The sequence below is a fragment of the Procambarus clarkii genome, chromosome 92, assembly GCF_040958095.1.
Source record: "Procambarus clarkii isolate CNS0578487 chromosome 92, FALCON_Pclarkii_2.0, whole genome shotgun sequence".
In the NCBI taxonomy this organism is placed as follows: domain Eukaryota; kingdom Metazoa; phylum Arthropoda; class Malacostraca; order Decapoda; family Cambaridae; genus Procambarus; species Procambarus clarkii.
This window is the reverse complement of record NC_091241.1, coordinates 13,391,057-13,407,933: the sequence shown is the minus strand read 5'-3', so window position 1 is coordinate 13,407,933 and position 16,877 is coordinate 13,391,057. Positions and strand designations below refer to the sequence as shown.

Here is a 16,877-nt window from a genome sequence, read left to right as displayed (position 1 = left end):
CGAGTATCAAAGACACAAAGCGGGGGGAAACTAAAATATATACTTTATGTATGTATGTGTGTGTGTATATATATATATATATATATATATATACGCACACACATACATATACAGTATATATATATATACAGGTATATACACACACACACACACACACACAGAATACAGCTGAACTATTATTATTTAGCAAAGGCCACAGCTCTCCAGTATATTCAACCACTTGGGCTGGACAGTAGAGTGACGGCCTTGCGTCATGCAGGTCAGCATTCAATCCTTGATCGTCCAAGTGGGTGGGCACCATTCCTTGCCTCCATCCCATCCCAATTCCTTATCCTGATGCCTTCAAAATGCCATATAGTATAGTCGAATTGACTTGGCGCTTTCTCCTGGTGGTTCCCTTCCATTCCCGGATATATTATAAATATTACATTATTCTCAAATTCATCTGGCCATTCGTACACGTGTCTAAGATTTTAAAATCGGAATCATGCAAAGAATGATTCATCTCATTTCAATGATTTCTTGTTTTCTGAAAATGGTGGCTTAAGTAGTGGTAAGCCAGGGCATCAATATTGATTAAACAATTTTACTTTGATCAGGTTAAAAAGAACAAAACGGTTTGAAATGTGTGTTTTGTTCTTTTTTGTAACTAGTGTCACTTGATATCTCTTATCTCATAGTACTGTATGTAATTCTGTCAAGTATAAATTCTTTGTTTTGCTAGTAAAATTTTAATTTAACTTTTGTATTTTTAGAACTGATGAATACGAGAAGTATTCGAAACTCAAAACATCAAGAATTGTAATTAAGAAGTAAAGAAGAATTTTAACAAGATGTTTGTCATGTCAGTTGTTTTGTTTATATATATATATATATATATATATATATATATATATATATATATATATATATATATATATATATATATATATATATATATATACACACAGTATATATATATATAATATATATAAAAAATTAGTGTTCTATTATATGACGTGCAATGGCATACTAATCAATGAAAATAATAACCCACTTTTTTTTTAAAAACAAGAGAAAATGTAAACTGTATACAGTATTTCAATCCCAACCCAGGATCCTCTTCAGCACTTAGCGAGAATAATAGCTGTTGCTGCTTTTATGGTGTCAAGTCAGGTGTCCTGGCGAGTGGTGTAAACATTGGATAATAAACTCCTTGTTACATAATCACTCGCCAAACCACTGCCCTGAGGAGATATTAAAATTTGGATTATTGTTTATAAAAGTAGATGATATTATTTTTCTTTTGAAGCCACAGTGTTGAGGATAAATTATACAAGAATTATCCCTTCTAATTTTGTGATTGGTCTCGCTTATATGTTTATACCCAACCACTTTGACTGGACAGTTGAGCGATGGTCTTGCTTCTTGCAAGTCATCGTTCAAATCTCAACTGTCCAAGTGGTTGGGCACCATTCCTTCCCTCCGCCTCATCCTAAATCATTATTCTGATCCCTTCCAAGTGCTATAAAGTTGTAATGGCTTGGCACTTTCCCCTGATAATTAAAAATAATTTAAAATTACATGTTTATATAAAGGTGAGCTTTCTTGGCCATATCTAACAGACCCCTTGTGTTTGGTGATGCTGGTTTCTAGATATACCTGCCCTTTTGGCTATAATAAACTTTGTTACCATCATTACAAGGAATCTTATAGATTCCGGCACCCTCAGCTTTATCTTTCTTCTGATAGATGTTTACTAATTCATTACAGACTTTATTTAGGCAAGTGAAAATTAATTTTATTTTTATTCTATCCATTTTGCTTAAGTTCTTAGCGGTGTGCTCTACATTATAAATATATGGAATGACCAAACTATTCTTAGTAGTGATCTCCTGCTGCATAGTGGAGTCAGTCTGGTAGTAATTTGCTTTAGCAAGCTTCACCCAGGAACCAATTAGCGTATCCTACTTCATTGAGTTGACTGTATATTTCATTGATTTCATTGTCCAACCTTTGCAGACTACAGATTCGCAGTGCTCTTAAGAAAAGACCCGATGCAACACTACTTATTTATTTTCTTCGCACAATTGCTGAAGTAATGGAGATAGTTGCCTGTATGCGTGTCTTTCCTGTACACAGTGAAGCCCAGTGAGGTGTTACTCCTTATTACTAGGACATCTAGGAAGGGTAATTTATCATCCAACTACCATTCAACTTCAAATTTGATACTGGGGACTAGAGCATTCAGCTTCTCAAAGAGCTCAGAGAAAGGCTCCAGCTATCCTTCCAACATTTACATTGAGAAATAAACTCAATGGGAAAAACTGTTTTGAAATGAAAATACACTATGGCTTCAAAAGAAAAATAATAGAATCTACTTTTATAAACAATAATCCAAATTTTGTAGGATAGGATTAAAACCCACATTATTTGTAAAATTTATGTAAGGAGTTTACACCAAGTCTTTCGCACTCTCCTGAGTGCTTTATCAAAGTCAGTGTGTGTGATTAGAACAAGACTTACATCTCAATGTTTAATCCAAATTTTAATATTGCATTAGAGCAGTGGTTACTTGAATTGGTGAGCGATTATGTAATAAGGAGGTTATTACCCAATGCTTTCACCACTCTACAGGACACCTGACTTGACACCATAAAAGCAGCTGCAGTCATTATTCTTTCTCACTTGTGATGAGGATTTCGGATTGGGATCTAGATATACAGCCTACATTTCCTCACGTTTTCAAAATCCTGAGTTATTATTTTCATATACTGTACTGTCTAAAGTCACTTATTCGAATTATATGGGAAGGACCACCTGCCAGATAAGTCAGACATCCTGATAACCAGAATTCTTACAGGGGAAGTTAAAAAATGATCATATTTGCAATTTTGGTACCACATCCACCATAATTCTTATTTCCACACACTATAAATCAAAAATAGAATTTAAAAAGAGAAACTTCTGCTTGGTGTAGTTTGTCCTCTTTGTGTGGTACTGTAGATCTTGAAATGTGTTGTTCCTGAAAATTTAAGTAACCTAATCTCTGGTTATCTGAATTCTGTTAGAATAGGGGTGAAGTTTGGCAGGAAATTATCCGAATCTGATTTTGGCCTGATAAGCCAAATGTTCAGTTTAGCGGGCTTCGGATAACCGAGCTCAAATTATGTGTGTGTATATATATATATATATATGTGTGTATGTATATATATATATATATATATATATATATATATATATATATATATATATATATATATATATATATATATATATAAACTTGTTATTCTGTGTATATAAAATGAGAATGGATTTTCAAGTTTGTTGAAGCATACTCAGAGGAATGAATGCGTTATTTCTTGTAATAGACCGAGCCTTGTCAATGTGTATGGAGCGGCAACAATTCACTTTCACATTCTTTTTTGTTCCCTTCCATCTTCCACCCCCCCCCTCCTGCGTGCTCTCTCTCATATATATATATATACTGTGTATATATATATATATATATATATATATATATATATATATATATATATATATATATATATATATATATATATATATATATATATAAATAAAATATGAGAATGAAGTGCAATAGCACACTAAGCATTGAAAATAATAACCCACTACAGTATTTTGAAAACAAGGCAATGTAAACTGTATATTTCGATCTCAACCCTAGATCCTTTACAGCAGTGAGCCAGAATAATGTCTAACTGCTTTTATGGCATGAAGTCCGGTGTCCTGTGTTGATGTGTTTTTTTTTTTTTTTAGATCCCTGCCTGTTTGTCCATAATAAACTTTGTAACAAAGTTTATTATGGACAAAAGGGCAGGGATCTGAAAACCTGCATCACTGAACCCAGTAGGTTTGTTAGATGTGGCTAAGAAAGCTCAGCTTTATAAAAATATATAAACGAGACCGATTACTAAATTATATGGGATAATTCTTGTATAATTTATCCCAAACACTGGGGCTTCAAAAGAAAAATATCATCATCTACTTTTATAAACAATAATCCAAATTTTAATATCTCCTCAGGGCAGTGGTTATCAGATTTGGTGAGTAATTATGTAACAAGGTTATTACCCAATGTTTTCACCACTCGCCAGGACCTGACTTGACACCTAAAAGCAGCAACAGCTATTATTCTCGCTCACTGCTGTAGAGGATCCTATAGGTTGGGATTGAAATATACAGTTATATTTCCTCGTGTTTTCAAAATAGTTAGTTATTACCTTCACATTATATATATATATATATATATATTATACACTGTATATGCAAAAAGAGAGATGAAGTATCTGGTCATTTGTGACAGTGCCTTTTTTCTTTTTCTTTTTGTCTCATTTTCCAAGAAAAACGAAAAACAATAAAAAAAATGAAAGTTATTGTATTTTTATTTTAAATCTTGGTCCTGTGTTTTCTTACATCTGATGTATTACAATTAGAGAAAAGCCCTAAATAATTCTGTAAACTCTTCAAAAATGCATGATATAAGAAGGCCATTATTAATAGCAAAATATTTTAGGGTTTTGAAGTACAGTTGGCTTCATTCTCGACTCAGAATTGGGGGTCATGGGTTAGATTCCCATGCAGGGCAAAAATGGTTAGCCACATTTCCTTACACATTATGCCTCAGTTGACCTAGCAGTAAATAGGTACCTGGGAGCTAGGCAGTTGTGGGATGCATCCTCCTGCGCTAAGGGTCAGTGGTTTGACCTTCGGGGATCCTCAATAGGATCCCTTTCTCAATACAAATCTCAAGTACAGTATGTACATGTGTATGTGTGTGTGTTGTATTTTAAAAATCTGTATAATATATAAACCATTATAAATACTTGGGTACTTGTAAGGAGACAGTTTCTTTTATAATATCATAATTCCTTAAAGCTACTATTGCTACAAATTACAAAAACAATTTACATCAAAGTAGCATTCAGAAATATCGATATCTCAAAAAACTAATAACAAATTCCCCAAGTAGTTTGTGTGTGTGTAATGTGTATGAATATATATATATATATATATATATATATATATGTCGTACCTAGTAGCCAGAACGCACTTCTCAGCCTACTATGCAAGGCCCAATTTGCCTAATAAGCCAAGTTTTCATGAATTAATATATTTTCTCTAATTTTTTTCTTATGAAATGATAAAGCTACCCATTTCATTATGTATGAGGTCAATTTTTTATTATTGGAGTTAAAATTAACGTAGATATATGACCGAACCTAACCAACCCTACCTAACCTAACCTAACCTATCTTTATAGGTTAGGTTAGGTTAGGTAGCCGAAAAAGTTAGGTTAGGTTAGGTTAGGTAGGTTAGGTAGTCGAAAAGCAATTAATTCATGAAAACTTGGCTTATTAGGCAAATCGGGCCTTGCATAGTAGGCTCAGAAGTGAGTTCTGGCTACTAGGTACGACATATATATATATATATATATATATATATATATATATATATATATATACATTTCCTAAGAAAAAATTAGAAAAATAAATAAAATTTAGGAAAACTTGGCTTATTAGGCAAATCGGGCCTTGCATAGTAGGCCGAGTACTGCGTTCTGACACAGGATGGAAGCTGAGTACCCAAATGAGCCACAGGGACGTTAGAAAGAACTTTTTTTTTTTAATGTCAGAGTAGTTAACAAGTGGAATGCATTAGGCAGTGATGTGGTGGAACGCTGACTCCATACACAGTAAGTGTAGATATGATAGAGCCCATGTAGGCTCAGGAACCTGTACATCAGTTGATTGACGGTTGAGAGGCGGGACCAAAGAGCCAGAGCTCAACCCCGCAACCACAACTAGGTGAGTACACACACACACAAATGGGGTCTTTCGTACATTATATGAAAGGTGAAAATGAATATATATATATTAGTGAGAGTATATGAAATGCACAAACTAATCACATCAACATGAAGTATCAGTGTTAAAATCAATAGGAGTCTCGAGGAGGAAGCATAGGTTCGAATCCCCGTGGGAAATCCTACCGATTTTCTCAGTACAGTATATGAAATAGTATGTGCTGCAACCGTAGAGTTACATAATATTTGCCGTGTAGGCCACGGGTGTGTCTTGATACATTAAAAAACGTTGTATTGATACCATCTACCACAAACATAACTCATCACGATGGCCCAGACATTGCAGCCACATTAGCACGTAACAAGGATGAAATCAAATTAGAATTATATTGATCCCTAAATTAGAATTATATTGATAATTAGAATATTGAATTATATTGATAAATTAGAATTATATTGATGCCTATCTCCGTTAGGACTGGACTCCTCCAAAACATTCTGGTCTGATGAGAAAGAAATGGCGGACTCTCACAGTCCTGAAAGCTCTAGTGTACAGACTTATGATTTGTTTAGATATGATGCCGCCCACTTTCCCATGTGATGCCCACTGTCCCATGTGATGCCCACTGTCCCATGTGATGCCCACTGTCCCATGTGATGCCCACTGTCCCATGTGATGCCCACTGTCCCATGTGATGCCCACTGTCCCATGTGATACCCACTGTCCCATGTGATGCCCACTGTCCCATGTGATGCCCACTGTCCCATGTGATGCCCACTGTCCCATATATGATGCCCACTGTCCCATATGATGCCCACTGTCCCATGTGATGCCCACTGTCCCATATATGATGCCCCTGTCCTTGGGCAGCACAAAACGTCCACCAGACAGTGTGATATAGTGGATGCTAGGATCAGATTGGGTTACCTGTGGCAGGTGGCTACCGTTACCTGTGGCAGGTGGCTACCGTTACCTGTGGCAGGTGGCTACCGTTACCTATGGCAGGTGGCTACCGTTACCTGTGGCAGGTGGCTACCGTTACCTGTGGCAGGTGGCTACCGTTACCTATGGCAGGTGGCTACCGTTTGTCGCTCTACCGTCCAGCCCAAGTGGTTAGTAAGTGATTGAGTTTTGAGTGTGTAATTATCTAATTGTAGTTACAGAATGAGAGCTACACTCGTGGTGTCCCGTCTTCCCAGTACTCTTTGTCGTAACAACGCTTTCAAACTACTGACGGTTTTGGCCTCCACCACCACCACTTAGCTTGTTCCAACCGTCTACCACTCTGTTTGCAAAAGAAAACTTTCTAATATTTTTCCGGCACCTTTGTTTCCTTAGCTTGAAATCTGTGGCCTCGTGTTCCCAAAGTTGCAGGTTTGAGACATTCCTCTTTGTCTATTTGGTCGATTATTGTTACTATTTTGTGTGCGGAAAATGCCACAGAGTAATGGGAAAGGAGAGATGAACGTTTCGGCCGATCAAAGCCGTTGTCAACACCAGACGTTACTATTTTGTATGTCGTGATCAGATCACCTCTTTTGTTTTCATCTTCCAGCCTGGGCGTGTTTAACGTCTCCAGCCTCTCCTCATAGCTCAGTTTTATTTTCTTTTAAATTTCGGGAGCCATTTAGTAGCACGTTTTTGTGCCGTTTCTAGTTTATCAACGTTGTTCCCGAGGCACGGACACCTCACCACTGCTGCATGTTACATGTCTTACGAATGTCTTAGTTAGTTAGCTTAGTTCATTTATTATGCACCCCATACCCATCTTGTGGGCGGTAGTGGAAAGGGTTACAGAGGCACATAATGGGCTCAGAGACTGAACCCCACAATTCACTTAGCTAAGCAAGTTACAATCTTGATGAGCTAGTTACAAAATTCAATATAAGTCGTCACATCAACAATGGGTTCGAGATCGACCACAAGTACAGTTTCTAAATTAGGCAACTGACATGTGGAGAGCTGTCAATACTGTCAATCAACTGGGGTACAGATTACAGAGCTCTTTGAGATCTATAATATCTACATTTGAAACTGTGTATGGAGTCAGCCTCCACCACATTACTGCCTAATGTATTCCATCTGTTAACTACTCTGACACTGAAAAAGTTCTTTCTAACGTCCCTGTGGCTCATTTGGGTTTTCATTTTCCACCCTTGTCCCTTTGTTCGCGTACCACCCGAGTTAAACAGTTTATCTTTATCTCCCCTGTCAATTCCTCTGAGAATCTTGTAGGTAGTGATCATGTCTCCCCTAACTCTTCTGTCTTCCAGTTTCGTGAGGTTCAGTTCTAGTAATGTTTCCTCGTAGCTCATTCCTCTCAGCTCGTGGACTAGCCTGGTGGCATCCCTCTGAACCTTTTCTAACATCGTTTTGTGTTTGACTAGATGTGGATTCCATGCTGGAGCCGCATATTCCAGTGTTGGTCTGACATACGAGGTATACAAGGTTCTGAATGATTTCTTACACAAGTTTCATGAACAGTTCTTATGTTCGCCAGTCCTTGCAAACGCCGCTGATGTTATCATTTTGACGTGGGCTTCAGGGGACAGCTATCAACCCCCAGATCTTTCTCTCGTCCTGACTCCTGAAGGATTTCCTCTCCCAGCTGGTACCCAGTGTATGTGTGTGTGTACTTACCTAGTTGTACTTACCTAGTTGTGCTTGAGGGGGTTGAGCTCTGGCTTTTTGGTCCCGCGTCTCAACTGTCAGTCAATTAATGTACAGGTTCCTGAGCCTATTGGGCTCTATCATATCTACACTTGAAACTGTGACTGTACTCACCTAGTTATGTTTGCAGGGGTTGAGCTCTGGCTCTTTGGTCCCGCCTCTCAACTGTCAATCAACTGGTGTACAGATTCCTGAGCCTACTGGGCTCTATCATATCTACACTTGAAACTGTGTATGGAGTCAGCCTCCTACCACATCACTGCCTAATGCATTCCACCTGTTAACTACTCTAACACTGAAAAAGTTCTTTCTAACGTCCCTGTGGCTCATTTGGGTACTCAATTTCCACCAGTGTCCCCTTGTTCGCGTACCACCAGTGTTGAATAGCTTATCAATTTCTACTCTGTCAAATCCCCTGAGGATTTTGTAGGTAGTGATCATGCCTCTCCTCACTCTTCTGTCTTCCAGTGTCGTAAGGTGCATTTCCCGCAGTCTTTCTTCGTAACTCATGCCTCTTAGTTCTGGGACTAACCTATTGGCATATCTCTGAACTTTTTCAAGCTTCGCCTTGTGCTTGACAAGGTACGGGCTCCATGCTGTGGCCGCATACTCCAGGATTGGTCTTACATATGTGGTTATCTTGAGGTCATCTTAAGATGATTTCGGGGCTTTAGTGTCCCCGCGGCCCGGTCCTCGACCAGGCCTCCACCCCCAGGAAGCACCCCGTGACAGCTGACTAACACCCAGGTACCTATTTTACTGCTAAGTAACAGGGGCATAGGGTGAAAGAAACTCGGCCCATTGTTTCTCTCCGGCGCCCGGGATCGAACCCGGGACCACAGGATCATAAGTCCAGCGTGCTGTCCGCTCGGCCGACCGGCTCCCTATACAAGGTTCATACAAGGTGGTATACAAGGTTCTGAATGATTCCTGTGTGTGTGTGTGTGTGTGTGTGTGTGTGTGTGTGTGTGTGTGTGTGTGTGTGTGTGTGTGTGTGTGTGTGTGTGTGTGTGTGTGTGTGTGTGTGTGTGTGTGTGTGTGAGTGTGTGTGTGGGCAGGAGGGGGCGTGGCGAGGCGAGCTAGAGGGTCCCCGCCATACGCCACACACCAACGCTGAGCCACTGTACCCGCGCGACTCTGCCCACAGTTAGACGTGCTTGCCCCTGTTCTACCCCGTGCTACCCTTCCCTCAGGCCAGCCCCGGCACCTGCCCCTAGCCTGCCCCCTCGACCACACCTCCGTCATGACGGCGTCTGCAGGAGGCGTCCTCCTCCTTCTCTCATCGATGGTCGCCGCCGTCGCTGCCGCCGCTACTTACGATAAAGGTAAAAGACACTTGCTTTTATATGTGGTCGACGGCTGTAGGTGGTGGTCGACGACTGTAGGTGGTGGGTGAAGACTGTAGGTGGTGGTCGACGACTGTAGGTGGTGGTCGACGGCTGTAGGTGGTGGTCGACGACTGTAGGTGGTGGTCGACGACTGTAGGTGGTGGGTGACGACTGTAGGTGGTGGTCGACGGCTGTAGGTGGTGGTCGACGACTGTAGGTGGTGGTCGACGACTGTAGGTGGTGGTCGACGACTGTAGGTGGTGGTCGACGACTGTAGGTGGTGGTCGACGACTGTAGGTGGTGGTCGACGGCTGTAGGTGGTGGGTGACGACTGTAGGTGGTGGGTGACGACTGTAGGTGGTGAGTGACGACTGTAGGTGGTGGGTGACGACTGTAGGTGGTGGAGGACGACTGTATGTGGTGGGGGACGGCTGTAGGTGGTGGAGGACGACTGTAGGTGGTGGTCGACGACTGTAGGTGGTGGTCGACGACTGTAGGTGGTGGTCGACGACTGTAGGTGGTGGGTGACGACTGTAGGTGGTGGTCGACGACTGTAGGTGGTGGGTGACGACTGTAGGTGGTGGGTGACGACTGTAGGTGGTGGAGGACGACTGTAGGTGGTGGGGGACGACTGTAGGTGGTGGTCGACGACTGTAGGTGGTGGAGGACGACTGTAGGTGGTGGGTGACGACTGTAGGTGGTGGTCGACGGCTGTAGGTGGTGGAGGACGACTGTAGGTGGTGGGGGACGACTGTAGGTGGTGGTCGACGACTGTAGGTGGTGGTCGACGGCTGTAGGTGGTGGGTGACGACTGTAGGTGGTGGTCGACGACTGTAGGTGGTGGGTGACGACTGTAGGTGGTGGGTGACGACTGTAGGTGGTGGAGGACGACTGTAGGTGGTGGGTGACGACTGTAGGTGGTGGGTGACGGCTGTAGGTGGTGGTCGACGACTGTAGGTGGTGGTCGACGGCTGTAGGTGGTGGTCGACGGCTGTAGGTGGTGATCGACGGCTGTAGGTGGTGGTCGACGGCTGTAGGTGGTGGTCGACGGCTGTAGGTGGTGATCGACGGCTGTAGGTGGTGGTCGACGGCTGTAGGTGGTGGTCGACGGCTGTAGGTGGTGGGTGACGGCTGTAGGTGGTGGTCGACGACTGTAGGTGGTGGGTGACGGCTGTAGGTGGTGGTCGACGACTGTAGGTGGTGGTCGACGACTGTAGGTGGTGGTCGACGACTGTAGGTGGTGGTCGACGACTGTAGGTGGTGGGTGACGACTGTAGGTGGTGGGTGACGACTGTAGGTGGTGGTCGACGACTGTAGGTGGTGGTCGACGACTGTAGGTGGTGGGTGACGACTGTAGGTGGTGGGTGACGACTGTAGGTGGTGGAGGACGACTGTAGGTGGTGGGGGACGGCTGTAGGTGGTGGAGGACGACTGTAGGTGGTGGTCGACGACTGTAGGTGGTGGTCGACGACTGTAGGTGGTGGTCGACGACTGTAGGTGGTGGGTGACGACTGTAGGTGGTGGTCGACGACTGTAGGTGGTGGGTGACGACTGTAGGTGGTGGGTGACGACTGTAGGTGGTGGAGGACGACTGTAGGTGGTGGGGGACGACTGTAGGTGGTGGGTGACGACTGTAGGTGGTGGGGACGACTGTAGGTGGTGGGCGACGACTGTAGGTGGTGGGTGACGACTGTAGGTGGTGGTCGACGGCTGTAGGTGGTGGTCGACGACTGTAGGTGGTGGGTGACGACTGTAGGTGGTGGTCGACGACTGTAGGTGGTGGTCGACGGCTGTAGGTGGTGGGTGACGACTGTAGGTGGTGGGTGACGACTGTAGGTGGTGGGTGACGACTGTAGGTGGTGGGTGACGACTGTAGGTGGTGGTCGACGGCTGTAGGTGGTGGGTGACGACTGTAGGTGGTGGGTGACGACTGTAGGTGGTGGTCGACGACTGTAGGTGGTGGTCGACGGCTGTAGGTGGTGGGTGACGACTGTAGGTGGTGGGTGACGACTGTAGGTGGTGGTCGACGACTGTAGGTGGTGGGTGACGACTGTAGGTGGTGGGTGACGACTGTAGGTGGTGGGTGACGACTGTAGGTGGTGGTCGACGACTGTAGGTGGTGGGTGACGACTGTAGGTGGTGGTAGGACGACTGTAGGTGGTGGTCGACGACTGTAGGTGGTGGGTGACGACTGTAGGTGGTGGGTGACGACTGTAGGTGGTGGGTCGACGACTGTAGGTGGTGGGTGACGACTGTAGGTGGTGGTCGACGGCTGTAGGTGGTGGGTCGACGACTGTAGGTGGTGGGTGACGACTGTAGGTGGTGGTCGACGACTGTAGGTGGTGGGTGACGGCTGTAGGTGGTGGGTGACGACTGTAGGTGGTGGGTGACGACTGTAGGTGGTGGGGGACGACTGTAGGTGGTGGTCGACGGCTGTAGGTGGTGGGGACGACTGTAGGTGGTGGTCGACGACTGTAGGTGGTGGAGGACGACTGTAGGTGGTGGGTGACGACTGTAGGTGGTGGTCGACGGCTGTAGGTGGTGGTCGACGACTGTAGGTGGTGGGTGACGACTGTAGGTGGTGGGTGACGACTGTAGGTGGTGGTCGACGGCTGTAGGTGGTGGGTGACGACTGTAGGTGGTGGGTGACGACTGTAGGTGGTGGGTGACGACTGTAGGTGGTGGTCGACGGCTGTAGGTGGTGGGTGACGACTGTAGGTGGTGGGTGACGACTGTAGGTGGTGGGTGACGACTGTAGGTGGTGGTCGACGGCTGTAGGTGGTGGTCGACGGCTGTAGGTGGTGGTCGACAGCTGTAGGTGGTGGTCGACGACTGTAGGTGGTGGTCGACGACTGTAGGTGGTGGGTGACGACTGTAGGTGGTGGGTGACGACTGTAGGTGGTGGTCGACGACTGTAGGTGGTGGTCGACGACTGTAGGTGGTGGGTGACGACTGTAGGTGGTGGTCGACGACTGTAGGTGGTGGTCGACGGCTGTAGGTGGTGGTCGACGACTGTAGGTGGTGGGTGACGACTGTAGGTGGTGGTCGACGACTGTAGGTGGTGGGTGACGACTGTAGGTGGTGGTCGACGACTGTAGGTGGTGGTGACGACTGTAGGTGGTGGTCGACGACTGTAGGTGGTGGGTGACGACTGTAGGTGGTGGGTGACGACTGTAGGTGGTGGGTGACGACTGTAGGTGGTGGTCGACGACTGTAGGTGGTGGTGACGACTGTAGGTGGTGGTGACGCTGTAGGTGGTGGTCGACGACTGTAGGTGGTGGTCGACGACTGTAGGTGGTGGGTGACGACTGTAGGTGGTGGGTGACGACTGTAGGTGGTGGGTGACGACTGTAGGTGGTGGTCGACGACTGTAGGTGGTGGTCGACGACTGTAGGTGGTGGGTGACGACTGTAGGTGGTGGGTGACGACTGTAGGTGGTGGTCGACGGCTGTAGGTGGTGGGTGACGACTGTAGGTGGTGGGTGACGACTGTAGGTGGTGGTCGACGACTGTAGGTGGTGGTCGACGACTGTAGGTGGTGGGTGACGACTGTAGGTGGTGGGTGACGACTGTAGGTGGTGGTCGACGACTGTAGGTGGTGGTCGACGACTGTAGGTGGTGGGTGACGACTGTAGGTGGTGGTCGACGACTGTAGGTGGTGGGTGACGGCTGTAGGTGGTGGGTGACGACTGTAGGTGGTGGGTGACGACTGTAGGTGGTGGTCGACGGCTGTAGGTGGTGGGTGACGACTGTAGGTGGTGGTCGACGACTGTAGGTGGTGGTCGACGGCTGTAGGTGGTGGGTGACGACTGTAGGTGGTGGTCGACGACTGTAGGTGGTGGGTGACGACTGTAGGTGGTGGGTGACGACTGTAGGTGGTGGGTGACGACTGTAGGTGGTGGTCGACGACTGTAGGTGGTGGTCGACGGCTGTAGGTGGTGGGTGACGACTGTAGGTGGTGGGTGACGACTGTAGGTGGTGGTCGACGACTGTAGGTGGTGGGTGACGACTGTAGGTGGTGGGTGACGACTGTAGGTGGTGGAGGACGACTGTAGGTGGTGGGTGACGACTGTAGGTGGTGGGTGACGGCTGTAGGTGGTGGAGGACGACTGTAGGTGGTGGGGGACGACTGTAGGTGGTGGGTGACGACTGTAGGTGGTGGTCGACGACTGTAGGTGGTGGGTGACGACTGTAGGTGGTGGGTGACGACTGTAGGTGGTGGTCGACGGCTGTAGGTGGTGGGTCGACGACTGTAGGTGGTGGGTGACGACTGTAGGTGGTGGTCGACGGCTGTAGGTGGTGGGTGACGACTGTAGGTGGTGGGTGACGACTGTAGGTGGTGGGTGACGACTGTAGGTGGTGGTCGACGGCTGTAGGTGGTGGGTGACGACTGTAGGTGGTGGGTAGACGACTGTAGGTGGTGGGTGACGACTGTAGGTGGTGGTCGACGACTGTAGGTGGTGGTCGACGACTGTAGGTGGTGGGTCGACGACTGTAGGTGGTGGTCGACGGACTGTAGGTGGTGGGTGACGACTGTAGGTGGTGGTCGACGGACTGTAGGTGGTGGGTGACGACTGTAGGTGGTGGGTCGACGCTGTAGGTGGTGGTGACGACTGTAGGTGGTGGTCGACGGACTGTAGGTGGTGGGTGACGACTGTAGGTGGTGGTCGACGGCTGTAGGTGGTGGTCGACGACTGTAGGTGGTGGTCGACGGCTGTAGGTGGTGGTCGACGACTGTAGGTGGTGGGTGACGACTGTAGGTGGTGGGTGACGACTGTAGGTGGTGGGTGACGACTGTAGGTGGTGGGTGACGACTGTAGGTGGTGGTCGACGACTGTAGGTGGTGGTCGACGGCCTGTAGGTGGTGGTCGACGACTGTAGGTGGTTGGTGACGACTGTAGGTGGTGGGTGACGGACTGTAGGTGGTGGTCGACGACTGTAGGTGGTGGTCGACGACTGTAGGTGGTGGTCGACGGCTGTAGGTGGTGGTCGACGACTGTAGGTGGTGGGTGACGACTGTAGGTGGTGGGTGACGACTGTAGGTGGTGGGTGACGACTGTAGGTGGTGGGTGACGGCTGTAGGTGGTGGTCGACGGCTGTAGGTGGTGGTCGACGACTGTAGGTGGTGGTCGACGGCTGTAGGTGGTGGGTGACGACTGTAGGTGGTGGGTGACGACTGTAGGTGGTGGTCGACGACTGTAGGTGGTGGTCGACGACTGTAGGTGGTGGTCGACGACTGTAGGTGGTGGGTGACGACTGTAGGTGGTGGGTGACGACTGTAGGTGGTGGGTGACGGCTGTAGGTGGTGGTCGACGGCTGTAGGTGGTGGGTGACGACTGTAGGTGGTGGTCGACGGCTGTAGGTGGTGGGTGACGACTGTAGGTGGTGGGTGACGACTGTAGGTGGTGGTCGACGGCTGTAGGTGGTGGGTGACGACTGTAGGTGGTGGGTGACGACTGTAGGTGGTGGTCGACGACTGTAGGTGGTGGTCGACGACTGTAGGTGGTGGGTGACGACTGTAGGTGGTGGGTGACGGCTGTAGGTGGTGGTCGACGGCTGTAGGTGGTGGGTGACGGCTGTAGGTGGTGGTCGACGGCTGTAGGTGGTGGTCGACGACTGTAGGTGGTGGTCGACGACTGTAGGTGGTGGTCGACGACTGTAGGTGGTGGGTGACGACTGTAGGTGGTGGTCGACGGCTGTAGGTGGTGGGTGACGACTGTAGGTGGTGGTCGACGGCTGTAGGTGGTGGTCGACGACTGTAGGTGGTGGGTGAAGACTGTAGGTGGTGGTCGACGGCTGTAGGTGGTGGTCGACGACTGTAGGTGGTGGGTGAAGACTGTAGGTGGTGGGTGACGACTGTAGGTGGTGGGTGACGGCTGTAGGTGGTGGTCGACGGCTGTAGGTGGTGGTCGACGACTGTAGGTGGTGGGTGACGACTGTAGGTGGTGGTCGACGACTGTAGGTGGTGGGTGACGACTGTAGGTGGTGGGTCGACGACTGTAGGTGGTGGGTGACGACTGTAGGTGGTGGGTGACGGCTGTAGGTGGTGGTCGACGGCTGTAGGTGGTGGTCGACGACTGTAGGTGGTGGTCGACGGACTGTAGGTGGTGGGTGACGACTGTAGGTGGTGGTCGACGGCTGTAGGTGGTGGTCGACGACTGTAGGTGGTGGTCGACGACTGTAGGTGGTGGTCGACGGCTGTAGGTGGTGGTCGACGACTGTAGGTGGTGGGTGACGACTGTAGGTGGTGGGTGACGACTGTAGGTGGTGGGTGACGACTGTAGGTGGTGGGTGACGACTGTAGGTGGTGGTCGACGGCTGTAGGTGGTGGTCGACGACTGTAGGTGGTGGTCGACGGCTGTAGGTGGTGGTCGACGACTGTAGGTGGTGGGTGACGACTGTAGGTGGTGGGTGACGACTGTAGGTGGTGGTCGACGACTGTAGGTGGTGGTCGACGACTGTAGGTGGTGGGTGACGACTGTAGGTGGTGGGTGACGACTGTAGGTGGTGGGTGACGGCTGTAGGTGGTGGTCGACGGCTGTAGGTGGTGGGTGACGACTGTAGGTGGTGGTCGACGGCTGTAGGTGGTGGGTGACGACTGTAGGTGGTGGGTGACGACTGTAGGTGGTGGTCGACGGCTGTAGGTGGTGGGTGACGACTGTAGGTGGTGGGTGACGACTGTAGGTGGTGGTCGACGACTGTAGGTGGTGGTCGACGACTGTAGGTGGTGGGTGACGACTGTAGGTGGTGGGTGACGGCTGTAGGTGGTGGTCGACGGCTGTAGGTGGTGGGTGACGGCTGTAGGTGGTGGTCGACGGCTGTAGGTGGTGGTCGACGACTGTAGGTGGTGGGTCGACGACTGTAGGTGGTGGTCGACGACAGTAGGTGGTGGGTGACGACTGTAGGTGGTGGTCGACGGCTGTAGGTGGTGGGTGACGACTGTAGGTGGTGGTCGACGGCTGTAGGTGGTGGTCGACGACTGTAGGTGGTGGTCGACGGCTGTAGGTGGTGGGTGACGACTGTAGGTGGTGGTCGACGACTGTAGGTGGTGGTCGACGACTGTAGGTGGTGGT

General features: G+C 48.3%; 2 protein-coding genes across 4 annotated transcripts in view; one reads left to right on the top strand and one right to left on the bottom strand.

Moving 5' to 3' along the window:
* LOC123775032 (transmembrane protein 62) overlaps window positions 1-16,877 on the bottom strand; it is a 197,772-nt gene that overhangs the window by 72,111 nt on the left and 108,784 nt on the right. The window lies entirely within an intron of this gene.
* The window catches only part of Tsp (Thrombospondin), a 110,410-nt gene continuing 103,114 nt past the window's right edge, over window positions 9,582-16,877 (top strand). For all 3 annotated transcript variants that reach the window (XM_045769785.2, XM_045769784.2, XM_045769783.2), the window contains exon 1: window positions 9,582-9,802. In XM_045769785.2, coding sequence (XP_045625741.2) covers window positions 9,721-9,802 — 82 coding nt within the window. In that variant the 5' untranslated portion in view covers window positions 9,582-9,720. The remainder of the gene's footprint in view (window positions 9,803-16,877) is intronic.